The sequence below is a fragment of the Prunus dulcis genome, chromosome 3 (assembly GCF_902201215.1).
Source record: "Prunus dulcis chromosome 3, ALMONDv2, whole genome shotgun sequence".
NCBI lineage: Eukaryota > Viridiplantae > Streptophyta > Magnoliopsida > Rosales > Rosaceae > Prunus > Prunus dulcis.
This window is the reverse complement of record NC_047652.1, coordinates 22237916-22265613: the sequence shown is the minus strand read 5'-3', so window position 1 is coordinate 22265613 and position 27698 is coordinate 22237916. Positions and strand designations below refer to the sequence as shown.

Below are 27698 nucleotides of genomic sequence, written 5' to 3'. Positions count from 1 at the left end.
TGGAACCATAAGACTTTTGGATCTTTGGGGTTACCAAACAGAGTACGGACATTGAAATTGAAATTTGTTTCGAATGCTCTGATATCATCGTTCGCCTTGTTTTCTAATATAATACAGTTGTGGCAACAGAAAACAAAACAGCATAAATCCAAAACAAGCACACAAGTTATATATATGCCCAAAACCATCCTTCCTTCCAGTTCAAGCAACCACAGGAACAACAACCACAGAATAAAAGAAAGAAGAGGAAAACAAGAATCCGAGGACTTGTTATAAGAGATGGAGTTGATGATGGTGAAGAATGAAGAGAACCCTGGGAGGCGTCGCCTAAGCACAACAGATCGTGAGACTCAGGCAACCCGGTCTGTCAAGAGAAGGAGAAGAGATCCACCTGCAGTTGCAGTTAGTTGTGACAACAACCAGAGTGAGCAGCAGTTGCCACAAAAGCCAGCTGATCCAACCTCAGCTACCACAATGAAGAGAAGTTCAAGATTTCGCGGTGTCAGCAGGTTTGAACATATACACAAAATTCAATGGTTTTCTGATTGTTTAATAGGCAGAACTTTCTTCTTCTTTCATGTGTAGAAATATTAACATAAATTGTTTGTTAACAGGCATAGATGGACCGGTCGATTTGAAGCCCACTTGTGGGATAAGCTCTCTTGGAATGTAACACAGAAGAAGAAAGGGAAACAAGGTAAATATTGATTTTTGCATTTCTTTCACTCTGTTTAATCATCTATTGCTTTTCCTCCTGGATACTGATATATGGTTCCTTGTGTTGTGTTCTATTGTGTTGTGCTTTGGAATGGATTATTGGGGCTGAACAGTTTATCTTGGTGAGTAAATGCTGCTACATTGTTGAGTTTGTTCAGTTTGAGCCTTAGAACTTACTGCTAATTCTGTGAGTGAAGCATATTAATCTTTTTATTCTTTGTTTCTCAGGAGCTTATGATGAAGAAGAATCTGCTGCAAGAGCATATGATTTAGCTGCACTTAAGTATTGGGGAACGTCGACTTTCACCAACTTTCCGGTATAAATATGATCACTGATCAGCTACAACATGTAAATATGGAGTTCAGCATTAGAGAAAGAAAAAACGAAAAATTTATGATCTCACACCTTGATGTTGTTTACAGATATCGGACTATGAGAAAGAAATTGAGATAATGCAAACTGTGTCAAAAGAAGAGTATTTGGCCTCGTTAAGAAGGTAGGACTTCGAACTTCTCTTTTTGTGGAAAGACTTCTGCACTGATGAATTTCCTTGACCAATTTCCTGAAAGAATTATTTATTTCTTTGTTTCAGAAGGAGCAGTGGCTTTTCAAGAGGTGTATCTAAGTACAGAGGAGTGGCAAGGTAATATTCTGATTAATATTTTGGTGATCAAATCAAATCAATTCCTTTGAAAAAACTGCAAATGGAAAAACAGCGTCTAAAGATTATTTGGTTCATATATTGCAGGCACCATCATAATGGCAGATGGGAAGCAAGAATAGGAAGAGTTTTTGGAAACAAGTACCTCTACCTTGGCACTTACAGTAAGTTATCTCTGATCTCCTATCTCCATAATTGATTATAACATTATCCAAAAACTAGCTGCAATATAAACTGTCATAAAAGAGAAAATTGAAAACTATAATGAAGAGAATTTGTACTTACTGAGCAATGTGTCTTTTTAATCTCATTTCAGGCACCCAAGAGGAAGCAGCTCGTGCCTATGACATTGCAGCAATTGAGTACAGAGGGATCAATGCTGTGACTAACTTTGACTTGAGTTCTTACATAAGATGGCTAAAGCCAACAGCAGACGATCCAATAGCCACTCAAGAACCAGAGACAGTCGCGGAACCTCCGAATATGCCATTCATGGCCAACAGCTACATCCCAACACAGGAGTCTTTCTCACACACAAATCTTTTTGCCTCTGATTACTTGAACTCCGCCCGAAAACAAGAAGTCATCGGTAGCAACATCCCTCTTAACACCGGTAGCAAGTCATCTTCTCCCACTGCACTTGGCCTCCTCCTTCAATCATCAATATTCAGAGAGTTGGTTCAGAAGAACTCAAACTTCTCAGAGGATGAGAGTACTGACGGAGAAGAAACAAAGAACCAGCCACAGGTTGGTAGTGATGATGAGTTCGGTGGAATTTTCTATGATGGAATTGGCAACAACCGGTTTGCTTGCTCTTCCAATTCTGATGGAGATAACAACCCATGGAGCAGCATTACAAGCACCATTTTGCTCAATCAACCAACAAAAGCAAACGCCTCAGACTCTCTATTTTTCTTTTCATAGATGCATCATGGGAAACAGAACTTAGTCATGTGGAAGAAATTTTGTTTCACTTTGTAAATAACAGAATTGGCGCATAAAAAAAGTACATGGCGTGATGAGATTGATGCTGCATATCGATGTAAATTAATATAGGCTGAGTGATTATTAACAAGAAAAAGAAAAAGTGTAAATATTTCCACGGTTGCGTATGAATGATTTCGGAATACATTATCATGTACTTTCGGTTTAAGTTCGTCGTCCTAGATTCATTCAACTTAAATGCTGCAGTTTGCCTCCTTTACAAAGATGCACAATTGACGAGTAATAGAGTGGGTCGTGCCCAATATGTAGCACAATTGTATTTTAGCCATTTGAACTCTGTTTTCTAGTTCATTTCTATTCCTTTCATTTCATGTGGTTATATTCTACTTCAAACACTCACATTCAATTTTTTTAACCCTGTGATATATTGTTGGCTAAGCTGAAAACCAAAAACCAGCAGATCCCATCTTGGTTGGGAGCATCGCGAGGGACTTCCATATACACTCTGATACAGGTAAGTATTTCTCGAGACATGTCATTTGAGGGTATCAATAAATTAAAAAGGAAGTTCACTGGAAAAAATAGATAAATGAAAAAGAAAGCAAAACACGACTTCCACAAGACACTATCCTCAGTTGGATAGAAATCTACATATTATTTACCCTTTGATCCGGGGAACCCAGTGTTCATACTAGTTTGTAAGACAATAGCAGCTGCAAGTTAAACCTTGAAATAAAACATCTTCAGTGGTTCCCATGGAAGTCAGCCTAAAAGAACAATTACAAAATAACCACCTCATAAAAGAAGCATACCCTAGAAATCCTAGGAACATCATATAATAAGTGACAATTCTGTAAGTGATGAAATTACAGGTTGCAATTGGCAAATACTATGAACTTGATAAATAATGGGCAAAGTACAAACTTAAAATGCAGTAAAGTTATGAGTAAACTGAATACTAGTTCCTGACCTCTGAATCATGTCCCTTACCGAAATACATGTATTGCATTCAAAAGATACAAACTTCATTTCCTCTCAAGAACTTCAAAATTGCTTACTTTTATTTCTGAAGAGTTTTTGTTGTTTAGAAAGATAAAAGACAAAAAGGAAAGCCAATGCAATCAACCAGATCCCAGTCCACGGAACTGGTGGATCCTTGAAACATATAAGGGACGCCTCCACTTCTTGGGAGGCATGATAGACAAGAGAGTGGATGGCATATAGGTCGTGATCTGAGGACCTCAAGTAATACAAAGCCATCTCAAAATCCAAATGTGACAATGCAGAGACTGCTTTGTCCAGCTTGTACTTGAACAAGTTCCACCTTTGTACGAACTCAACATGTCGACTACTTTTAAGGAGCTTTCTTTCCCCACCATGTGCAGCTATGGATTCAAGAACATCCACAGCACTTGTTATGCTGTAATTGAGTGATGTCAAAAGAACATTTCTACGAGCAGCATCCTTCTGCACAAATGACAATGATGAAACCTCAGAGAACGGCCCAAACGGAGTCTGCCCAACACTCCATGTGTAATCCACCAATGTAGTATTGTGCCTAGGGCTCCACAGCATATGGGTTGGTGACACTCCCCACATGCTCTGTAAAATCGAACCAACAAGTGGTCGCTCAAGCTCCCTTGTCTGTGTAAACACATGACGCCCGTTACAGCTATAATCACTGACAGTCTGTGTGTTCTTCGTCCTGACTGCAATGACCATGTCTTTAAAAGCAACAGATTGGTGATACCTATCGAGCAACAACAGCATGCTATAGTCCAAATCAAACACATAAACGGGAAGAACCCTACCGAAATCCTCCTCAGGAAACCCTGCCACCCTCCTAAACTCCTCAGCTGAATCAGACAATATCTGATGCAATCGCTTCGAGTCCAAATACTCACTTGCAATCAAAGTATAGTTATCAAACAAGAATCTCGACGTATACGAATTGATAGACCGAGAAATTGCAAATGAACAAATTGGACACTCCGAGTAACTCACTCTATAAGTCTTGAACCTCAAAGACTGATCCCCCAACAACAACCCATTATCATGGGCCTCATCCATAAACGATCTCTCAATCGATTTCCAATCCAAACCACTAGAATCCTTACTGCCCTCAGATCCATAAACATGAATAAACTGAACAATCAATGAATTCTCAAACTGAACAGGAATTCTCAAAGAGGGCACAAGAAGAACCTGGTAAGCACTCCAAACCAAGGAAGCCAAGTCAGCAAGCAACGCCTTTTGAGCCTTGGGACGACCGTGCAATGCCGCGAGAGGATGAAACTCACCTCTGGGCAAAACCCCATCACCGGAAAGAGCCGGGCCATAATCGACCGGGCCAGCACCCAAGTCAATCCAGATATACCTGTCTTTGCCAGTCCAGATGCTCCCCAAACACTTGGTGAAAGCAGCGGAAGAGTCCCCAGATCCATAGTTATAAGCATAAGGCTTGGACTGGGGACCCAAATTCAGAAAATACAAGTAAACCCCAGAAACGGGCTTCTCTTTCTCGAAGTCCTGCTTGATGATCTGGTCAATCGGGTCGTAGGGGATGGAGAGAAGCGGGGATCGGAGGCTGGAAGGGGTTTTCTCGAGCTCAGAGTTTAGGGTTTTGGAGAGTTGGGAAGCTAAAGAGGGAGAGTGAGAGACGTCGAGGTGAAGAGAGTGCTGGACGGCGAGGCGGTGAGAGTGGGTTTCGTAGGGGGCGATGACGTGGAAGTGGTTGGAGGATTGGGAGGCCGAGAGGAAGGAGGAGAGGAGGAAGGCGGAGGAGGAGGGGAAGGAAGAGCCGACGAGGCGGACGTGGAGAGAGAGAGGGAGGGAGAGAGAGAGGAGAGAGGAGATGAGGGAGTGAGGGGTGTGGGAGAGAGGGGTAGAATGGGAAAGGGAGTTTCTGAGGGTGGAGGAGAGAGAGAGGAAGGAGTCGTTGGTGGCTTGACGGTCAAGGCGGGACTGGTGGGTCAGGAAGGTGTCGAGGCCAAGGATTGGGGCGGAGCTGGTGGTGGTTATGGCGGTAGTTAGGATCAGAAGAAGGAAGAAGGCGGTGGTAATGACCGCCATGGTGGTCGTCGAGGTCTCTGTGACTTGGGACTGAGATGAGCTCTGCGGTTTGGGGGTCTGAAGAAGCCAATTTTTTTCTTTTTTTTCTTTTTCTCTTTTTTTTTTTTTGGAAATGAAAAAATGAGACAGTGTTTGATGCCCGTCTTATTTTCCAGCTCACTACAAACCCAACTTACACTGGAAATTTTGCTTTTATAAGAAGCACTTTTGTTCATAAATGTTTTTCTAGAAGTAGGTTTATTAGAATAATGTTGAAAAGTCAATTATTTCTCAAAGTCTCGTTTGGGACTATTTCTCTAAGAAGTATTTCTGTTTATAAGTGCTTCTAATAAAATCACGTTTATTATAAAAATATTGAATTTCCATTGAAAAAAAATCCAAGTGCTTTATAAAAATATTGAATTTCCATTGAAAAAAATCTAAGTGCTTCATGAAGAAGTACATAGTAGGTGTTTCTCCATAAAGTATTTCTAAACTTTGTTGTCAAATGCTGTCAAAAGTGCTTTTAGTCTTTCCAGAAACACTCTCAAATAGCTTAGAAAATGATTTTTAAAGAAGCACATACTATATTAGTCAAGTACTTCTTCGTAAATTATACTAATTTAGAGTATCGCTTGTTCTTGGGGTAAAAAAATGTGAACCAAACTTGAACTATCAAAAATGCCCTTGTCATTTAGTGGGGTATAATCGTCATTTCAGGGTTGTTTCTGAGCTTCCTGTGATATGAAGCAAAACTTTGAGTGGACTGCTTGGGGGCTGAAATGGGGTAAGCATTGGCATTTCATTATGAACAAATAAGCATTGGAATTTCAATATGAACAAATACGCATTGGCATATCCGTAGGTATATTTAAATCTATAGGATTTGCTTTTGGTGTTTGTGAATTATGGAAATCTACTCATTGAATTGACTAGGAAAACCCTTCAAGAATCGTAACTGGCACTAAAATTTGAGGCCTCACCTCACATATGAGCAAATCCAAAACCACAATGACTTTTGGATCTTTGGGATTACCAAACAGAGTACGGACTTTGAAATTTGTCTCAGATGCTCCGAAATCATCGTCTCCTTTGTTGATGTAATATTGTTGTGGCAACACAAAACAAAACAGCTTAAGGCCAAAACTAGCACACATGTTATATAATACAGTTGAGCATCCTTCCAGTTCAAGCAACCATAGGAACAAACAACAGAATTGTAGAAAGCAGAGGAAAGAATCCTGAGTGCTTAGTTATTATAGGAAATGGAGAAGATGATGGTGAAGAATGAAGAGAACACTAGGAGGCTCCGCTTGACCACAGTGGATCGTGAGGCTCAGGAATCACGGTGTGTCAAGAAAAGGAGAAGAGACCCGGCTGCAGTTGCGGTTAGTTGTGACAACAGCCAGAGTGAGCAGCATTTCCCACAAAAACCAGCTGATCAAACTTCTGCTACCACAACGAAGAGAAGTTCAAGATTTCGCGGTGTCAGCAGGTTTGAATCTGAAACAAATTTCAGTGGTGTTATGATTGTTGTAGGCAGAAATTTCTTCTTGTTTCATGTGTAGAAATATTAAGGTAAACTGTTTGTCAACAGGCATCGATGGACTGGTCGATTTGAAGCCCACTTGTGGGATAAGCTCTCTTGGAATGCAACGCAGAAGAAGAAAGGGAAACAAGGTAAATATCATTGTTGCATTTCTTTCACTCTGTTTAATTATCTATTGCTTTTACTCCTGGATGCTGATATCTGGTTCCCTGTGTTGTGTTCTATTGCATTGTGATTCGGAATGGATTCTTGGGACTGAGCAGTTTATCTTGGTGAGTATATTTTGCTACATGGTTGAGTTTGTTCAGTTTGAGTCTTAAAACTTACTTGCTAATTCTGTAAGTGAAACATATTAATCTTTTATTAATCTTTGTGTTCTCAGGAGCTTATGATGAAGAAGAATCTGCTGCAAGGGCATATGATTTAGCTGCACTTAAGTATTGGGGAACGTCAACTTTCACAAACTTCGCGGTATGAACCTGATCACTGATCAGACACACAATATGTAGCTTGGTAGTAAAAGGGGTAAAAATTCATGATCTCACACCTTGATGCTGTTTACAGATATCAGACTATGAGGAAGAAATTGAGATAATGCAGACTGTAACAAAAGAAGAGTTTTTGGCCTCGTTACGAAGGTAGGACTTCAAACATTTTTTGTTTTGTGTTGAAAGACTTCTGAACTGAGGAATTTCCTTGGCCGGTGTCCTGAAATGATTTGTATGTTTGTTTCAGAAAGAGCAGTGGCTTTTCAAGAGGTGTATCTAAGTACAGAGGAGTAGCAAGGTAATATTCTTATTAATATTGTGGTGATCAAATCAAATCAACTTCTTTAAAAAAACTACAAACGAACAAACAGTTTCTAAAGACTATTTGGTTCATAATTGCAGGCACCATCATAATGGTAGATGGGAAGCAAGAATAGGAAGAGTTTTTGGAAACAAGTACCTCTACCTTGGCACTTACAGTAAGTTATTTCTGCATCTGATTATAACATTATGTAATGTCCAAAAACTAGTTTGAATATTTGTGAAGTATTTGTAATTGAAAATCATAAAACAATCAATGTATCATTCATTGCAGGCACCCAAGAGGAAGCTGCTCGTGCCTATGACATTGCAGCAATTGAGTACAGAGGGATCAATGCTGTGACAAACTTCGACTTGAGTTCTTACATAAGATGTTTAAAGCCAAGAGCTGACGATCCGATAGCCACTCAAGAACCAGAGACAGTTGCAGAGCCTCAGAATATACCAGCATTCATGGCCAACAGCTACATCCCAACAGAGGAGCCCTCATTCTCACACACAAACCTTTTTGCCTCTGGTTACTTGAGCTCTCCTCAAAAGCAAAAAGTCACCAGAAGTAGCGTCCCACTTAACACTGGTAGCAAGTCATCTTCTCCCACCGCACTTGGCCTACTCCTTCAGTCTTCAGTCTTCAGAGAACTGGTTCAGAAGAATGCAAACTTCTCGGAGGATGAAAGTACTGACGGTGAAGAAACGAAGAACCAGACACAGGTTGGTAGTGATGATGAGTTCAGTGGAATTTTCTATGATGGAATCCGCGACAACCCTTTTGTTTGCTCGTCCAACTCTGATGGAGACAACTCATGGAGCAGCATTGCAAGCACCATTTTGCTCAATCAGCCATCAAAAGCAAATGCCTCCTCCTCGGACTCTCTATTTTTCTTTTCTTAGATGCAACATGGGAAACAGAACTTGTTCATGTGGAAGAAATTTTGTGTCACTTGTAAATAGCAGAACTGGCACATCAGAAGTACATAGCATGAAACTGCATATCCATGTAAATTAAATAACGTCGAGTATTGGCTTGGCTGCATGTAAAATTCTTAAGAACATCGAGGATATGATTTTGGGTTTGTAAGGTTTACCAACTGGGAACCTAATTAAATCAAAACCCTAGGTCAATTAATTAGGCCAATCAATTTGGGAATTATTTGACCTAATTGGGAGTTACCTAACCTAATTGGGAATTACCTAATCAAATTGGGGGTTACTTGATCCCCAATTTAATTAGGGATTTGGTTAATCGATAACTCCTAAATACACCAACCCCACCAACCACACCAACCGCACTAAATACACCAACCGCACCAACTACACCAACCCCACCAACCTCTCCAAAGCTACTATAAATACCTGGTTAAGCACAAGGATGAGGTACGTCAGAATTACTACTAAAATCTCTACAGAGAGTTCCTCTCAAACCCTAGCCACCTCTTTCCTCTCTCTCTTTTACATAAGGCTCCGGCCACCCAATTTATATTATAAACACATCCCGTACCCTATTTTAGCTATCGTTTCTCTACGGATCGATTGAACTGACTTAGGCATCGGAGGGCCCTTGGCCAACACCCCCCGGGTGTGGTCCTCTTATTTGTTCTATTTTGCAGGGAGAAAGAGGCAGCGAAGAAGAAAGGGGAATCTTTGGCGAATATTCTTTTGGGGGAAATTTGCTCCCACAAATTGGTGCTTTCATTGAGAGCACGAGTTATACTCAACGCGTGCTCAAGGAATCCGTTCCTCCTATTTTCCAATCCACCGAAGCCTTCCAAACAACCATGGTTGGAAGCATGAACACGAGAGGCAAAACCGCCGCGATGGCTAGATCCGCGACGGCCCAAAGCCACTCCACCCACGATCCCGCGATCGACATGGTGGCACCGCCACCTCTCACCACCGCACCGGCCACCGCCGCCGAACATGGTGGAACTTCCCATCAAGGTGGACTCGTTACCACCGCCGACCCGGGGCCGGTCTTGGAGCAACTCCAAGCATTCCCTTCATTGCCTCCACGCGCGACGCACGCTCCTGCATACACCTCCAATGAAAACCTAGCCCGTGTGCAGTTGGGCTCCACGCACTTCTCTCCTCCCGATCCACGAAGTCAAGCAGACGTTAATCTAAGAGTTGACCAGCTAGCTCAGAGAATGGACGACCAAAGCAATCTAATGAGGCAGCTCATCAACCAAATAGGTTTTGCTCAAAACCTTGGCCTTGGACAACCGAGCGAGGAGAGAAGGCTGGACGAACGCGCCGGTGAACGACTCGACGTCCGTGCCCGCTTGGGCCCGCAGGGAAATGTACATCAACGGCTAGGCCCCCAAGGAGGTCAGCCAAACAACCATCGCAACGAGGATCGCGAAGAAAGGCGTTCAGCTGTCTACTCGCAGAGAAGCGTTCTCGAAAGGCTAGGCCCCCAGGGAGGCCAGTTGGATAACCCTCACAATGAGGACCATGAGGAAAGACGCTCCGTTACTCACTCTCGAAGAACCAATTCTCGTCAACAAGCTACAGAGAATCTTTCGCAGGCGCAGTCCACCAACACTCCAACTAGGCAGCGCAGGCGAGAAGGTCGACCCTCGGAGGACAATGAGGAAGTCAATCCATCCCATGGAGGTCGCCAACGCAACAAACTAGCAATGTGTGCAGAGGACGTTGAGAAGCTCGTGAATGACCGACTCCGAGACTTGAAGACCGGAGGAAACTTCGAGGATTCACTACGCAAGGAGATGGACCAGGTGAACTCTACGCCTTTCACCCTCGATATCGAGCAGGCTGTTCACCCGAAGCGATTCTCGACGCCCTCCTTCCTACACTTCAAAGGGGATTCTGATCCCGAGAGCCACTTAAAACACTTCAAAAGTGTTATGATCCTCCACCAGGCTGACGACGCGCTAATGTGCAAAGTGTTTACAATAACCTTGCGAGGAGCAGCCCAAGACTGGTTCCACACCCTACCATCCAGGTCGATCAGCAGCTTCAAGGAGCTAGCTTACGTCTTCACCAAAGAATACACCTCTTACCGGACGATCAAGAAGAACCCTGACCACTTGTACAACCTGCGCAAGAAGTCTGACGAATCCCTTCGAGATTACATCAAGAGATTCAAGGCGGAAAAGGCGAACATTGTAGGATGTGACGACCGAATCGCGTCCTCCGCTTTCAAGAAAGGTCTTCCAGCTGAGCACGACTTGTACCGCGAGCTGACTATCACTCCCAGCCAGACTCTGGCAGAGGTCTACGCGACTGCGGAACGCTACGCGCTCTGGGATGATGATCGAATCGCCGCAAAGAAGTCTACAAAGCAGGAAGATCAGCCGACTAAACGGGCAAGCCAAAGAGGCGACATTTAACAACAGGAACAAGGACAAGCGCAGGTCGCACCCACAAGAGGAGGCTACGGCAGGAGAGAACTATACCAAGTTCACCATCCCCATACATCAAATCTTAGCCCAAGTGAAGAACAAACCTTGGGTAAGAAGACCACCACCATTGAAAGGAGATCCGGACAAGAGGGACACTAGCAAATACTGTGCCTTCCATGGAACGCACGGACACACTACGAACAACTGCTTCGCTTGGAAAGCGCATCTTGAAGAACTCGTGAGAGAAGGTCACTGCACAGAATTCATTGCGAAGCAGGCCATCCAACGAATTGAAGATCGAGACACCGCCAAAGAGCTGCCTCAGAAGGTCATAAGGATTAACACCATCCTAGCCGACTCCGAGGAGTCTGGGCTGACCAGCAAGGAAAAGAAGAGGAAGATCAAACAGGCCACTGGGATCTCCCAAGTCTCGACCGACCTTCCACTAGCAGAGGACGATCCTGTGATCGGCTTCCAAAAGAAAGATCTGATCGGCCTCGACATGCCACATAACGACGCCCTTGTCATCAGCATTCAAATCGCTCAGGCCATGGTCGACCGAATCCATGCAGACGAGGGCAGCGCAGCCAATATCCTGCAACTGACGGTCATCCAACAGATGGGCTTGGAGACAAAGATCAACAAATTAGCCAGATCGCTGACTGGCTTTAATGGTGCAACAACGGTTACCGTGGGCACGATAGACCTCGACGTCTACTCCCCACCTGTAATCAGCTTGCAAACATTCATGGTCATTGATGAGGTCTCACCCTACAACGGCATCCTGGGCAGACCATGGATTGGCAAGATCAATGCCATCACCTCCGCCACACATCAGAAAATTCGGTACCCAATCCCTGGGGGCGGTGTCGGCCAAATCAGCAGCGATCAAGCAATGGCGAGGAAATGCTCCGCCCAAGGGCTAAAGAAAGGCAAACAAGCGCAGTTTCTCCCCGTGAGCCAGGCAAATCTGGAGGAGGTTGAGCAACCGAATCTTACTATCTTATAGCAATCAAAGCGTCAGGACCAAGTCGAGGAGATCCCTCCAGAGGTCTCTCCAGAAGAAGGATGGAAACCCGAGGAGGACGTCGAGTTAATACCCTTGGATCCTGACCAGCCAGACAGGAAGGCGCGGATCGGCTCGCGCTTAAGCCCAGAAGAGAAGGTGGAGCTTACCACATTCCTTCAGAGCAACAAAGACATGTTCGCATGGTCGCCATCAGACATGCCTGGCATCGACCCGAACATCATCTGTCACCGACTCCACGTCAACCCCGCATGCAAGCCAGTGGCGCAGAAGAGACGCAACTTCGCACCCGAGCGAGTCGCTATCATCGAAGCCGAGATTGACAAACTCCTAGCTGCCGGCTTCATCGAAGAGGTCTCCTACTCAGAATGGCTTGCCAACGTTGTTCTGGTGGCAAAACAAGAAAAGGGCAAGTGGAGAGTTTGCGTCGATTACACAGACCTCAACAAAGCATGCCCCAAAGACAACTTCCCATTGCCGAGAATCGACCAACTCGTGGATTCCACTTCTGGCAATCAGCTGCTCGGCTTCATGGACGCCTACTCCGGCTATAACCAAATCATGATGCACGAGGATGACAAGGCGAAAACTTCTTTCATCATCGAAAGAGGGACCTACTGCTACAAGGTCATGCCCTTTGGGCTGAAGAATGCCGGAGCAACCTATCAAAGGCTCGTAAACAAAATCTTCAAAGAACAGATCGGCAAAACTATGGAGGTCTACGTGGATGACATGCTGGTCAAAGCCCCAAAACGTGCAGATCACATTGGAAATCTTGCCGAGTCATTCAGCTTGCTCCGCCAATATCGCATGAAGTTGAATCCAAGTAAATGCACGTTTGGTGTATCCTCCGGCCGATTCTTGGGATACCTAGTCACGCAACGAGGTATCGAGGCACACCCACGTCAAATCAAAGCCATTCTCGAGATGAAATCGCCCTCCACGATGAAAGAAATACAAAGTCTGACGGGCAGAGCAGCGGCCCTCAACCGGTTCCTCTCGAGATCAACCGACAAGTGCAGACCATTCTTCAAAGCTTTGAAGAAAGGGCAAAGAGACAAATGGGATGAGGAGTGCGAAGTGGCTTTTCAAAATCTGAAGACTTACCTCACCTCACCTCCCATGCTCTCAAAGCCGGTCCCTGGTGAGGACTTGTTCGTATACTTGGCAGTGTCCAACTCAGCTATCAGTTCAGCTCTCATCCGAGAAGAGCTGGGGGCCCAACATCCAGTATTCTACACGTCAAAAGCTCTCCTCGATGCAGAGACTCGCTACCCAAAATTGGAGAAACTTATTTTGGCTCTTGTAGTTTCCGCGAGAAAGCTGCGACCCTACTACCAAGCTCATCGAGTCATCGTCATGACCGACTTTCCTTTGAGATCAATCCTCCACAGCCCTGATGCTTCTCAGCGACTCATGAAGTGGGCTATAGAGCTAAGCCAATATGACCTCCTCTACCGGCCAAAAACTGCAATAAAAGCCCAGGCTTTAGCAGACTTCGTAGCAGAATTCACCCCATCGGCCGAAAAAGAGAAGTTGGTCAACCAAAAGAAGGAAAGTTCAAAAGCAGACGGGACCTCCGCAGAACCTAGCCAACCCAGAGACATGTGGCAGTTGCGCGTAGATGGAGCGTCGAACCAAAAAGGAGCTGGAGCAGGAGTCGTCATCACCACCCCGGATGGAACCCTGTTGGAGCAAGCTATTACGCTTGGCTTCCCGACCTCGAACAACGAGGCAGAATATGAGGCATTGCTTGCCGGCCTACGTTTAGCAAAAGAGCTCGCAATCAAAAAGCTAGCCATCTACTCTGACTCACAATTGATCACGAATCAAGCCTCAGGTGAATATATGGCGAAGCACCCAAGGATGATCCTATACCTTGACAAAGTCCAAGAGCTGTTGAAGGCATTTCCAACCTTCACCATTCAACAAGTACCCCGGGCAGAGAACGCTCATGCAGACGCACTGGCAAGCCTAGGATCAGCGCTGGATACCCAGTTCAGACGCTCCATCCCGGTCGAACACCTTGACCGACCAAGCATAGAAGAAATAGAGCTAATCGATACCATGCAGATTGACGAGGACCCTAGTTGGCAAGACCCCATCATCGACTATTTGACAAATGGAAACCTGCCAACGGACAAGTCCGAAGCTAGAAAGGTCCAGCAAAAGGCCGCGAGATACTACATGCTCGGCAACAAGCTCATCCGCAGATCATACTCCGGTCCTCATCTCACCTGCATAAAGTACCCTCAAACACTTGAGGTCCTCTGCAAAATTCACGACGGCGAGTGTGGCAACCACTCTGGGGGCAGATCGCTCGCCCAGAAAGCTCTAAACATAGGCTACTTCTGGCCTACCATGCGTCACGACTCCGCTGAATATGTCAAGAAGTGTGATCGCTGTCAGCGATACAAGCCAATCCCTAACTTGCCTGCCGAAGTCTATCATCCGCAAAACAGTCCATGGCCGTTTATGCAATGGGCCATCGACCTAGTAGGTCCCCTGCCACCAGCGCCCGCCAAGAAAGAAATGATGATCGTCGCCACCGACTACTTTACTAAATGGATCGAGGCCGAAGCTCTATCCTCTACTAAAGAAGCCGATGTGGAGCGATTCATCTGGAGAAACATCATATGCCGGTTTGGCTGCCCACAGTCGCTGGTTACTGACAATGGCTCACAGTTCATTGGCAAGCAGATCACCGCCTTTTTCGCAAAATACAAGATCAAGCAACACTTGTCTACCCCGAGATATCCACAAGGAAATGGACAAGCCGAGGCATCTAACAAAATCATATTAGACTGCTTGAAGAAAAGGCTGGAAGGCGCCGAAGGAAAATGGGTAGATGAACTCCCCGGAGTACTATGGGCTTATCGCACCACCAAACGAAGATCGACTGGTGAAACCCCATTTTCCCTCGCCTTCGGAACGGAGGCAATCATACCACCTCACATTACTGTCCCCTCCATAAATCTGGAAGTGGGCAGTGTTGATCAAAACTCCGAGCAGATGAGGCTTAATCTCGACTTACTTGAGGGCGAGCGTGAGAAGACCATTATCCGAGTCGCCTCCTATCAGCAGCAGTTGAAGTCTTACCACGACAAAAGAGCTAAGATCAGACGATTTCAACCAGGCGACCTCGTACTGAGAAAGGCTTTCATTACTGCACCAAGACAAGGGTCAAAAAAGATGAACCCTAACTGGGAAGGCCCTTATGTGATCAGCCGACTCGGGGGCAGAGGAAGCTACACACTCGACACTATGGAAGGGAAGGAAATACCGCGACAATGGAATGCTCACCATCTTCGAAAGTATTATCCATAATGCTCCTTCCTGACTGCTAGAAGTTCTAAGTTTTGTATCAAGTTGTTTCCATTTTCGAATAAAGGACTGTAATCTTATGAATATCAATATAAGTTCAGTTTCTCATTCCAAAATGTCTCATCTGCCTACAAAACACAACATTTGCCCATAAGCAGCGTCCTTCGGGAGACGCAGGGTGCGCCAAGAATTTCCTAAGGGAGATATCCAGGTTCCTATCCGTTTCCTAAGGGAGGCAGGATAGTCACACAGTTGCCCATAAGGAGCGTCCTAAGGGAGACGCAGGGCGACGACTAAAAAGCGTCCGTTTGGAGACGCAGCCCGCTAAAAAAGCGTCCTTCGGGAGACGCAGGGTGCGCCAGGAATTTCCTAAGGGAGATATCCAGGTTCCTATCCGTTTCCTAAGGGAGGCAGGATAGTCACACAGTTGCCCATAAGGAGCGTCCTAAGGGAGACGCAGGGTGACGACTAGAAGCATCCGTTTGGAGACGCAGCTCGCTAAAAAAGTGTCCTCAGGGAGACGCAGGGTGCGCCAGGAATTTCTTAAAAGGAGGTCTCCATGCTTCCTACGGGAAATATCCAGGTTCCTATCCGTTTCCTAAGGGAGGCAGGATAGTCACACAGTTGCCCATAAGGAGCGTCCTAAGGGAGACGCAGGGTGACGACTAAAAGCGTCCGTTTGGAGACGCAGCCCACTAAAAAAAAAGCGTCCTAAGGGAGACGCAGGGTGCGCCAGGAATTTCCTAAGGGAGATATCCAGGTTCCTATCCGTTTCCTAAGGGAGGCAGGATAATCATGTAAGTTTCCCATAAGCAGCGTCTTACGGGAGACGCAGGGCGACGACTAAATCACATACGAGGTATGCAGAATACACCCGGAGTCTCTCAAGGGAGACCCTGGTGCTCACCAACTTCCTAAGGGAAATCGTCCTACGGGATATGCAGTGCATGCCCGGAGTCCTTTAAGGGGGACCCTGGTACTCGCAAATCTCTAAGGGAGGACGCGCAATCGAAACATAGGCTGGTTATTCAAGCAGTTCACAAGTCAAATATGCGAATTGAAGTTGGAAAATGTAACTGCAATCTCCATAACAAACAGACCAACCGGCCAAAGTTCAAACAAAAAGAAAATGGTCAAATAAGACCAGTTATTCTAAACAAACTACAAGGGCTGAAAAGAAAAAAAAAAAGAGTCTTTGTCTACTTGGAGACGCCAGCAGAAGACTCTTTACGCGGCAGCCTCCTCGGCATCCGCCTGACTAGCTACGTCATCAGCAACTCCATCTGCCTGTACCATGACCTCTGCATCATCCTCTCCGACTACCTGCTCCTCAACTTCCCCTTCTATAAGAGGTGAGTTGGGAAGGAGCGTCTCGATGTCTGCATCGTCAATCGCATACAAGGAATCAATCCCATCTGCACAGTGCAGGTAGCCCAACTTGTACGCATCTATGGTGGCTTCAGACTTGGATTCTTTAGCAGACTTATGATAGGCATGAAATCTAGCAAGGAGCTTATCATAGCTAAGGGAGATGTCGGCATTCTTACGCTCAAGACGAAAGAAGGCCTCTTTTCGACTAGCCAAATCAACAGCAGAAGAGTTGAGCTCGGAATCCTTCTCGGTAAGAGAGCTTTTCAGCCCAGATATCATCACCCTCAAATCAGACAACTTCTTCTCATAGCGGGCCTGCTCGACGGAAAGCTGGCAGGCCAATTCAGCATTCTTCTTCTCCAACTCGCTGAGTTGGGCAGAAGAGGGGGCAACAGCAGATGAGTTCCGAATAGTCTCAGCAGCAAAAATCAGTCCTTTTTGAATCAAATGGAATGACGCTTCCCTTTGTTTTTCCAAGGAAAGGCACGAGAAAGTACCAAGATCGCCAGCTTGACGGATGTGATCAACCAACTCAGCACAGGACGATGGATTTGACAAGAAGTTCGTCTTAAGCAGATCAGATATGCATGCATCCCCTATAGAACTAGGCTTGTTCACCTTAGGACCAACTGCCGACGTGGAGGAAGAGCCCTTAGCCCGGGCAGATGACTCTCTCATCTTCTTAGCCTCTGCCAACTTCATCTCCAAAGGAGTCAATGATTCTGGATCACGGGCAGACTTCCTGTTTCGACCTTCATCTTTGGACCGGTGCAAACGACTCGAACTTCTAGGAGGAATGTTTGCATCTCTTTGACGCTCGGCAGAACTCGGTCGGGCACGAGCCGCTTCACGAAACATATCATGGGTTTCGGGCGTGTCAGCAGGAGACTCGGGCAGAACACCCCGAATACCGCGCATACCACCAACCTTCGTGCTGTCTGCACCCACGAGATGCTTGACCCTGGCAGATGATGAAGGAGTAGACCCCACTTGTGTTTTCTCAGCAGAAGAAGGCCTTGGTTTCTTCCTCGATGGAGACCTATCCTTTGCATGCGGAGAGGTAGCTTCACCTCTCGGAGATTTGGCGGCAGCTTTTCTCTTAGAGAGAGATTCAGCAGAACATTCTTCCTGTCCGGCGAGCAGATCATCAAGGTCAGGACCATTCTACTTCCACCTTTTGACATCCTCGACAGGGGGCAAACCACCATCTTCCTCCCGGTACCCACTCAACAGCCAGCGCCACTCGCGAAACCTTGGAGGGATGTTCAAAGCACGACGGACCTTAGCCATATCCGGCCCGAACTCCAACTGCTTGCTGATGTCACTCATTGCAAGCAGAAGACAGAAGTTAGTCAGCCACACTTCAAGAAATTCAAATAAAAGGAGCGCATCAAAAATGGCAAAGAGACATACCATCGCAGTAGGTGATAGGAACGAGTGGGCCGTCGCCAACGTCGCCTTCCCACCGTCCGCTGACCTCCAACACATCGTCATGCCAAGCGTGATCTCCTTGACTAAAACTGTTGAACAACTTGGCATTGTAGACACGAACTTGGGCATACCGCTCGAAGTGCCTCACTTCGAAAAAATAAAAGAACTCTCGCACCGTCAGCTCCAACATGAAGAAACGACTCAGATTCTCGAAGCACATGATCGCCCGGTAAACGTTTGGAGTACATTGGCTCGGGGCACACCCCATGGCGCAGAACACCTCCTTGAAAAGCTTTGACAGCGGGAATTTGAAGCCCAAGGAGAAGTAAAAGGGACGGAAGGTGATGATCCTAGCATCAGGATCATTCGCATCCACCAAAGGCTCGTTGTCCTTCCGAGACTTCAGTAGCCTAACTCGAACGTCATCCGGAATGGCAGACGCATCAGCTCGCCACTTTTGGAACTGAGCATCAGTCGTGACGCGATGCAAGTTGGCCACAAACTTCTTGCTGTGCACTATGGAGCCTCCCCATAAATACAAAGGGACTTGAGAACTGGGAGCCTTGCTACCATCTCCGGAGGACATGGTTGATCAACAAGTAGCTGCAAAAAGAAAAAAAATTATATATGTTAGAATAATAAAAATAAAAAATAAAAAATAAACAGCAAAAACAAAACAAAAACAGAAAAAAAACAAGGCTGCTTGGATCAGCCCAGCGCGCAGCCCAGCCAGCGCCTTCGGCCCATCGCGCAAGACCAGGCCCGTCGACCCCATCCAGCTCGCGGCCCACTTCGCTTCAGCCCAGCGCTCTTCTTCCGCCTGGCCCGCGCCCAGCTCGAGCCCATCTCGCTCACCTCGCTCGAGCCCACCTAGCTCCGCACGCACAGCCCAGCGCACCTCGCTCCACACGCACAGCTCGAGCCCACCTCGCTCCAGCCCACTCCGCTTCTCCCAGCACTGGCCCAGCACGCATTCAGCCCTGATCCAGATTTCTGGCCCAGCGCCTCCAGACCTCCAGCTCCAGCCAGTCACCTTCAGCAAGAGCCCATAGCCCCTGGACCTCCATGCTCGAGCCCAAGATATGCAAACCCAAATCTGCTGAACTGCCAACACCTCCAGCCATGCTCCAAGGCATAGACATGCATCCCATTCGGCTACCCACATCGGCTAGAAGCATGATCCAAGTTGCCAAAAATTGGAACAAAGGAAAATATATATATAAATATATATATATAACTCAAAACTAAAATACCTTGGGTGTGCGATGAAGACAAGAGCTCCAGAAGAAGGGAAAATTCTCCAAAGCTTACTCTCTCTCACTAATGAAATCGGAATGGATTTTGGATGTGAAGAATAAATTGGAGGAGCCCTACATTTATAAGAATAAAAATTCCTTGGCCTACAAGGAATCGCAAATTCTTTCCAACCTGGGAGTTCATAAAATTGGCAAGTCAAACACCTCCTCTACGCAGGAGCCCAAGTCCACGAAGGAAGCCCAGTTACAGCTAGACAGCCCAACGGATAGTTTACATCTCCTACATGCCACCACGCGCCATGCAGAAGCTGGGGGGCATTTGTGGGAACCTAATTAAATCAAAACCCTAGGTCAATTAATTAGGCCAATCAATTTGGGAATTATTTGACCTAATTGGGAGTTACCTAACCTAATTGGGAATTACCTAATCAAATTGGGGGTTACTTGATCCCCAATTTAATTAGGGATTTGGTTAATCGATAACTCCTAAATACACCAACCCCACCAACCACACCAACCGCACTAAATACACCAACCGCACCAACTACACCAACCCCACCAACCTCTCCAAAGCTACTATAAATACCTGGTTAAGCACAAGGATGAGGGACGTCAGAATTACTACTAAAATCTCTACAGAGAGTTCCTCTCAAACCCTAGCCACCTCTTTCCTCTCTCCCTTTTACATAAGGCTCCGGCCACCCAATTTATATTATAAACACATCCCGTGCCCTATTTTAGCTATCGTTTCTCTACGGATCGATTGAACTGACTTAGGCATCGGAGGGCCCTTGGCCAACACCCCCTGGGTGTGGTCCTCTTATTTGTTCTATTTTGCAGGGAGAAAGAGGCAGCGAAGAAGAAAGGGGAATCTTTGGCGAATATTCTTTTGGGGGAAATTTGCTCCCACACCAACTCTTTTGGATTTTGCATCTCACCTCGTTTTAATCTATATTCCTATTGGACTGAGATTGATAACAAGAGAAAAAAAAATATATAAAAACTTTGAGAGTTCCAAAATGACATAGATAAATATAAACGATCTCTGAATTGCTCATCCGTACATTCTCATGCACTTTTGATTGAGGTTCAATTGTCTCCTCCACCGATATGTAAAATTGACAAGTAAAATAATGGTTCTTACCTAACAGAGTACAATTGTTTGTATTTGGCCATTTTAGCTTTATTTCGGAGCATTACTCTATGAGCATTGATTGGTGTGATGGGGAAAATCGAACTTTTCAACTGATTTCCACTGCCATATTACTATTGTCTTCTCTGTTGAGAATAAATAGAAATGCACAGAACATTTGTCCGTGAAACCCAAGGTCCATACTTTGTTTGTAGGACAATAACAGCTGCAAGTTCAACTTTTTCCGGTTAGTTATGAAAGGACAACATTTTTATTGACCATGGAAGTCAGTGTGAAACAACATTTTTAACGACCATGGATTGGTGGGTCAGGAAGGCGTCAAGGCCGAGGATTGGTGCTGAGTTGGTGGTGGTTATGGCAGTAATTAGGATAAGGTGAAGGATAACAGCTATGGTGGTGGCGGCCGCCCATAGATGGTTGAAGAGATTCTCTCAAATAACAATAGCTAGAAACCAACTCCAAACTTGTAATATGATCAATATTTGTATACAACATATATATAGCAAAATTTATTCAGTCATATGAACTATCGGAATCACTGTAAGATTGTGGGTTCCAAAACTTTGCAACATGATCATCTTCACGATTAAAGACAGGACAAGAAGCATTTGTGAAGTCCCTGAAGCATAAGCATCCCACATCTTCATCATAGTTGGCAATGCCAGTAACAATTCGACACCCATTTACAGCCAGAGCACGACACCCAAAACTGGTAGATGTTTCATCTGGATGAGAACAATCCAAGGAATTAGTTTTTGCACCAGTGTTGGCCTCCCAAACATTAACATAAACATCCTCCGGGCTTCCTGTAACTATTTTGTATGGATCCATGTGCAAGTATGTCAACGGCGCTGTGTGTCCACCATCTAACTCCGCTATTGGTTCTGATTTCAGGGTTCCCTGGTTCTTCCTTATATCATAAAGCATTGCCCTGCACCATTCAGGCATATCTTTTTCTCAATAAACCGAGTTCTACAACTTGGATAAAAACAAGTGAAACCAGGGAATTCTACTCGCCATACCTGCCATTGCTGCCTACGCAGAATAAAGATTTTGAAGGCGTTGCCTGAAAAGAGTACAGCTTTGCATCTACTGTAGCAATGACAACTTTTTGCATTGTCCTCAAATCAATTGCCATAACAGAGGAACCAGCAGCAACATAGACCAATTGTTCATGACACTTAATGTCTATAGGGGCACCAAGAACAGAGGTCATCCCCACACAGCATGAAGAACGAACAGAGGATGATGTATTTGTATCCCACACCCTCACCTGTTACAAACCGCAATCGTCAGACAGTGACAAATAACAAAAATTCACGAGGATGACCAGATCCGATAAGAACAGCATTGAATGGATAATTGAGGATACCTTAGAATCTCTTGAAACGGATACCAAGAGAGAGGTGTTGTGCCTATCAATAGGACCAAAATACATAGATCAGTATAATTGGAGAAGTGTCACCCAAAGCACAGAAACGTTTGTAAATGATTACATATGAGATGCAGTGGATATCTGGAAATTATCTTCTAAGTTACATTAGCTTATCATCCTTTTAGATGTTAAATAGACATTAATGGCACAACTTTTATTTAGTTTTACTAAATAGAAACACGAAACCCCTTAACGAACAACCTCATACCCAGCAACTGACATCAACCGGATGGGCTTCTCATGCCCATAGAAAGTAGCCTTTAAAGCATGCTGGCCACGTTTCCCACTGGAACTTAGAGACCAAAGGCGAACTGTGCCATCTTCCCCTCCACTTGCCAATACTTTTCCTGCTCCATTGCCTAACAATTTATCTGACAGGGCTGAAACTGGGCCACTGTGACCTCTAAAACATCGTCGGCAAGAACCCTGTGACAAAATAATATGATTAGGACCTTTAGAGGACAGAAAATGTAAACTACTGACGACGGTATTACAGTACAATAATAGTGACTAAATCACACAGGGAACGATATATTACAAAAACAGATACTTGATAAATTGGGTAAGAGCAAAACATTAAGAGCCTAACCCATCCTAACTTATAAGATTGAATTAAAAATGAAGAAACCAGAGGTATGAAAAAACCGACAAATAAGAGCGTATAAAAATATTCTTAATTAATGTAATACCTTCCACCATAGCCGAATGGAATGGTCAGAACTTGAAGTTACCAAAACATTCTCCTCGTTTTGTGCTTCCCTTCGATATAAAGATGTTTCATTCAGTGGAAACAGCCTGCAGTTCATGTCAAGATTTTACGATTAAAAGATCATAAACATTCCAAGATTTTAGGATTAAAAAACCACACACAGCCCACCTCATGCAAGTAATTCTTGCATTGTGATCACTTAAAGTGACAGGTGAGTTTACTCCACTTAACCAGCTATCAATCGTTATCACTTGTATCATTGAGCCCTAAGTAAGTAACATAAAGCAAAGTTAAAGATGCCCAACTATTCAAACTCAGAGATTCATGGAAAAGAAAGGGTTACGCATGATATTACCTGAGAGAAGATTATATTGTTATTGTCCAATAACACATGGTCGAAAGGACTTGAATTGGTATAGAAATCGGCGACGACGGGATTGATAAACTTGAATTGCAGCAAATCCTTGCGCCTACACAAATAAGCTTCCCTCACTCCTGCCCTTTGCGAGGTGGCGGGAGGTGTTTGCCGGGGCCAGCTTTCTCTGCAACAAATGAATTTGAAAGAGTTTTCTGTAAACAGAAAAATACAGGAAGTAAACAGAGCGTAAGGAAATAGCATCTGAAAAAGACTATAATTGGACCTGAACCAACGTTGCCAGATGGAGTCGGAATATGCAACCTTTTTGAGGTACGTGCAGGTCATGGACATGTTGGAGAGGTCTCGGAGGCTGAGGTAGCCGGCGCATTGAGCCAGCGAGTCGACGTTCACATCAGTGATGCTTGTTGCCGGTAACGACGGCCTCTGGTTCTCACTCATCGGCGAAGATGACGATGATGGCGCTTCCATCGAAGATGAATATTTAAAAATATTAATAAAAACCCTAACAATTGGGAGCGAAGAGTACAGAATGGTAAAGAAGTCGCGGTTTTTTACAATTCTGTCCGGGCGAAGAAAGTGTGTTTTCCATCAGAGAAACGTCATGCCGTTTTTTACCATACCAATATACGTTTGGTCGATATAGAATTTTGATCAATCACAAAGGTGTCATGACGCTTTTTATTATATTTTTTTATACAAGTTAAGTGAATCAAATTTATGAGATGGAGATTTGAAAGGTGAGGGAAGGGGCACGCTAGCCTGACCAACTGGACGAACCCCGACACATTTGTATTGTTAATTGTACTTTTGTTTTTCCACTTGGAAGAGAACATCTACAGACAACGATTATAGCTTCAATCTGTTCAGCCCACAGCCTTCAGGAAGTTAGAATCGTTTCCAAATGCAAGATGCTAAATAGTAATGAGTTTAAATAAGTGCTACTATATTATATCTCAAATTACAATACATAAATTCAGTTTATCCTCACAACTGAAACATGTTTGATCTCGGAATTTAAGGCATTTTCCCTCTAAAAAGAACAATTGGAATATATGCAAAAGTGCTTATTAGGAACACCAGATATTGCAAACAACGCAACTGCACCCCCATCTCTACAATTCATTCCAGGATAAGACGGGGAGGAGATTTACAGAAGATTATGCAAAAGAACAAATAATTATCTCTAATGATCTGTCTCGAGTCCCAATCCAACTAAAATATGAAGACCACACTGTCATGAACTCTGGACTTCTGGTTCTGAGCCACACACTCAGATATCCACATAAGATTTCTGATCTCCTGCTCCCTCAACCTCATGTATGCGAAGAAAACACCGTAATGGAACTGCAGGTCAGAGGAAAGGCAAAGATGTCAAGTGACTGAATGGAGAACTGAGGATAAGTGTGGCCTAGAAAATGAAACAGACATGGATTCACAGTAACTGCAGTACCAACCTGTTGCTCAAATGCTAAGCAAAGCCTTTTCACCTCCTCTTCATAAAATGCCTTGTCAAGCATCTGACTCTCACCATAGGATAGTTTTGAAAAGATAGCCTGATATGGAGGATATTTTTCCATGACACCACGGACCTACAACAACAAACAAGTAGATGGCTCAGAGAAAACCACTACTACAACTTGAAAATGTTAAGAATATGAGTAACGAGATCGCATAACCAACTGATGTTGGTATTTGACAGAATCAAGACCAGATATGATGAGAAGGAAGTTAAGTATGGCAGAAATAAATTCAGACTGGTGATATCATGCAGAGAACACAAACAATGTCATAAATTTTAACTTTAATTCTTTTTCTTCAAACATAATAATGCAGAAGGAAACACATTATTGTTGCCCCAAATAGCAGAAGGTCTTTATGAAAAGACGGAGCAAGAGCTGGAGCACCATTTAGGCAAGAAATAAAACCACTTGAAACACACAGCATACCTGATCAACGTCCTCACAGACAGCGAGTTCTTCATGGCCATAGGGATAACTGTAAGAAACAAGCAAATAGTTATCAGAGATAGCAATCCAGAATAGAACCTAAAAATATAAAAGCCACCAACAAATCAGGATGACCAAAGAGCTTACAGCAAACCAAAGCTAGAATACAACTTCCTGCGATCATCTCGAGTAAGCTCAGTTCCAATACTGCAGCATAGGAAAAATAGCATGAGGACATGAAAAGATTGCTGAAACCACATAAGCTATGATCTCAAGAAAACTTGTCAGCACCTCAATATTTGCATACCTATTTATGGTAATATTGACCGCCCTTCTGTCAGCCTCAAAAGCAAGTAAGTCAGACATGATCTCTGCTGTGGCGCCACCTAGTTTCTGTCCAAAAGATCAAAACCAAACTAATGAGAAGATACAAAATTTGAATGAAACTCTTGATTTATAAATAAAAATTTACCTGACAAAACCTGTAGAAATCTTCAAGGTATGCCTTGTAAAGAGTATTCCTCATTATTTCAATATTCATATCATCCAGGTCCTGTAAAAAAGAATGAGCAATACAAAATCAGAACACACTAATGAGGCTCCATTATTGTCTTGATGATGACATTAAAAATCTCATCCATCAATGCAATAACACATGTTATTAAGGATGCCTACCGAAACAGAAACAGAAAAAATTGGAAAATAAAGGTACGGGATCACTAATTTGTACCTCAGATGTAATACATTCCGAAAAGTAAGGAGCAAGTGGTGTGTCAACAAGCACCAGTCTGTAAAGCTCCCGCATATTCTGTGCAACTGCCAGGGTGGCAATGCTGAGGAGACAAAAATGAAATTCAGTTGGGCGTTTTATAGAATGTAAAAAAGCCATAGAAAACACGTAGATACAAGGAAAAATAAAAGAAAATGAAATACAGAAATCTATGAGGATGCAATACCTGTCAAACATGCCCAAAGGGTGGCATTTTTCCAAGAGTTCCTGAACATCTCTCTCATGCAAGGTTCCAGTAACAATCAGGACAACATTGTCTATCATGTGGCCATATCTAGATGGAGCATAAGAAACATTAAATTCCCAATCACAACTCAATTTTAGTTATGAATTATTTATAAAGTTCACAACAGGTGGTAATTTCACACTTCATAGAGATCCTCCAGCCTTGAATAAAGGCCAGAAAGTGGCCCAGTGTTATATGCTCAGTACTACCCCGGCCAAGGCCCAAATCAAGTTTATGGTCCCAACACCTTTTCTCATATTATAATAAAATACAAAATAAACTACATCTAAAAAAAATAACAAAAATCAGTCAGCAAGCTACATACGTAATGTACTCCAAAAAGGTTGACAAGGGCTCTGTGGCTTGGCATAGCATGTGCTTATACTCATCAACCAATTTAAGGGTGCACTTTTCCACAATTGTAGTTGTATGCAACGGGGAAGGTTCTGCAAGAAAGTTGTCAAATAAGCAGAGCATGAATATTGACTTGAGAGAGAGAGAGAGAGAGAGAGAGTTGTCAAATGTAGTTGTATGCATAAGAAGGAAAAAGATTGATCCTTTTGTCTTCCATTAAGTTGAGCCTACTTTTGTTCCTTCAGTTTCACACAGTCCCAATGATGCACGTATTTTTGGAACACCTTAATTGTGATACTCTTCTTCAGAAACACAATTGAAGTTATACAGAGGTGCAGATCAAATTCACTCTTTAATCACTTAGACAAAAAGTTTTATTTCAATCCATTAACAAAAAGTATCAAACTCTTTTATCTTTACTTAACATTTGATGCAAACAATATAAACTAAGCAGCCAAACCCAAATCCCCTTTTGTATTACGCATATCCAAATGCACCCTAATATATTAATCCACCTGCAAAGTTCGCGCATTTAAAACCATAGCATTCGTGAAACACTAAGGTTGGATCATAGTGCTGCTCTTACTAATTCTAATTCAATTGAACCAACACCGAATCCAAGCCCTAATATAACCTACATCTCAGATCGATAAGCTAGACTATTAGTCCAGAACAAACGCCTAAATCTAAGCATACGATCCAAAATTCATTTTCCAATTCTGTTCAATTTCCTCAGGAAACAAACAGAGGGCTCACAAAATCGAAGAAACTAGAGAAAGATAGATGTTGAACGCACCATTTTGGAGGTAGGGTCCGTACTCGGTGGCAGAAAGGTGCATCTTAATATCGTCGAGGGTCTCGCACTGGCACAAATTGTTGTAATCGGCGGCAGTGAGAAGGCCCGCACGGTGTCCCCGTACTATGGCCTCCAAGTACCCGCCGTGAATGTTGAACGTCATTGCCTCGAAGCCGTACATTTTGTCAAATTCAAATTTACGCGATCTGCCACTGCCCGATCTGAAAATTGAAGATGTTGCAGGAGAGAAAGGGGATGATCAAAAACCAGAGGCCCCCTTCTGCAGAAAAAAAAAAACAATGAAAGAAAAATGAAAACCCTAATGAAGCAGACGGAGCTTAATCGCAGGTTTAAAGAGGGTAAAATCAGGGGAGAGACGATGACCTGTGACGAGAGCTCGAATGTG

General features: G+C 44.1%; 5 protein-coding genes across 7 annotated transcripts; 2 read left to right on the top strand and 3 right to left on the bottom strand.

Moving 5' to 3' along the window:
* Window positions 1-124: 124 nt before the first annotated feature.
* Window positions 125-2520, top strand: LOC117622329 (AP2-like ethylene-responsive transcription factor At1g79700). Its single transcript, XM_034352977.1, has 8 exons — window positions 125-509; window positions 615-697; window positions 831-839; window positions 946-1034; window positions 1141-1214; window positions 1311-1361; window positions 1467-1543; window positions 1696-2520. The coding sequence occupies exons 1-8, from the start codon at window positions 280-282 to the stop codon at window positions 2301-2303; spliced, it is 1221 nt and encodes a 406-aa protein (XP_034208868.1). The 5' UTR covers window positions 125-279; the 3' UTR covers window positions 2304-2520.
* Window positions 2521-3203: 683 nt separating this feature from the next.
* Window positions 3204-5647, bottom strand: LOC117622692. Its single transcript, XM_034353454.1, has one exon. The coding sequence runs from the start codon at window positions 5394-5396 to the stop codon at window positions 3369-3371; it is 2028 nt and encodes a 675-aa protein (XP_034209345.1). The 5' UTR covers window positions 5397-5647; the 3' UTR covers window positions 3204-3368.
* A 189-nt stretch (window positions 5648-5836) lies between these two features.
* On the top strand, window positions 5837-8735 carry LOC117622613 (AP2-like ethylene-responsive transcription factor At1g16060). 2 transcript variants are annotated; one of them, XM_034353355.1, is made up of 9 exons: window positions 5837-6162; window positions 6638-6870; window positions 6973-7055; window positions 7188-7196; window positions 7307-7395; window positions 7489-7562; window positions 7660-7710; window positions 7815-7891; window positions 8008-8735. In XM_034353355.1, exons 2-9 carry the CDS (start codon window positions 6641-6643, stop codon window positions 8622-8624), a joined length of 1230 nt encoding a protein of 409 aa, XP_034209246.1. In that variant the 5' UTR covers window positions 5837-6162; window positions 6638-6640; the 3' UTR covers window positions 8625-8735. The 2 variants fall into 2 exon arrangements, with proteins under 2 accessions (XP_034209246.1, XP_034209245.1); XM_034353354.1 differs by having other exon boundaries at window positions 5837-6870.
* Window positions 8736-21099: 12364 nt separating this feature from the next.
* On the bottom strand, window positions 21100-23837 carry LOC117622345 (histone-binding protein RBBP7-like). 2 transcript variants are annotated; one of them, XM_034352994.1, is made up of 8 exons: window positions 23443-23837; window positions 23157-23343; window positions 22970-23067; window positions 22782-22887; window positions 22301-22518; window positions 22030-22072; window positions 21680-21930; window positions 21100-21588 (listed from the first exon to the last, which is right to left on the bottom strand). In XM_034352994.1, the coding sequence occupies exons 1-8, from the start codon at window positions 23646-23648 to the stop codon at window positions 21171-21173; spliced, it is 1527 nt and encodes a 508-aa protein (XP_034208885.1). In that variant the 5' UTR covers window positions 23649-23837; the 3' UTR covers window positions 21100-21170. The 2 variants fall into 2 exon arrangements, with proteins under 2 accessions (XP_034208885.1, XP_034208886.1); XM_034352995.1 differs by having other exon boundaries at window positions 23157-23371; window positions 23481-23667.
* Window positions 23838-24102: 265 nt separating this feature from the next.
* On the bottom strand, window positions 24103-27698 carry LOC117621445 (V-type proton ATPase subunit d2). Its single transcript, XM_034351926.1, has 10 exons — window positions 27293-27698; window positions 26468-26588; window positions 26083-26190; window positions 25857-25959; window positions 25599-25679; window positions 25434-25519; window positions 25274-25333; window positions 25127-25175; window positions 24635-24769; window positions 24103-24524 (listed from the first exon to the last, which is right to left on the bottom strand). The coding sequence occupies exons 1-10, from the start codon at window positions 27471-27473 to the stop codon at window positions 24393-24395; spliced, it is 1056 nt and encodes a 351-aa protein (XP_034207817.1). The 5' UTR covers window positions 27474-27698; the 3' UTR covers window positions 24103-24392.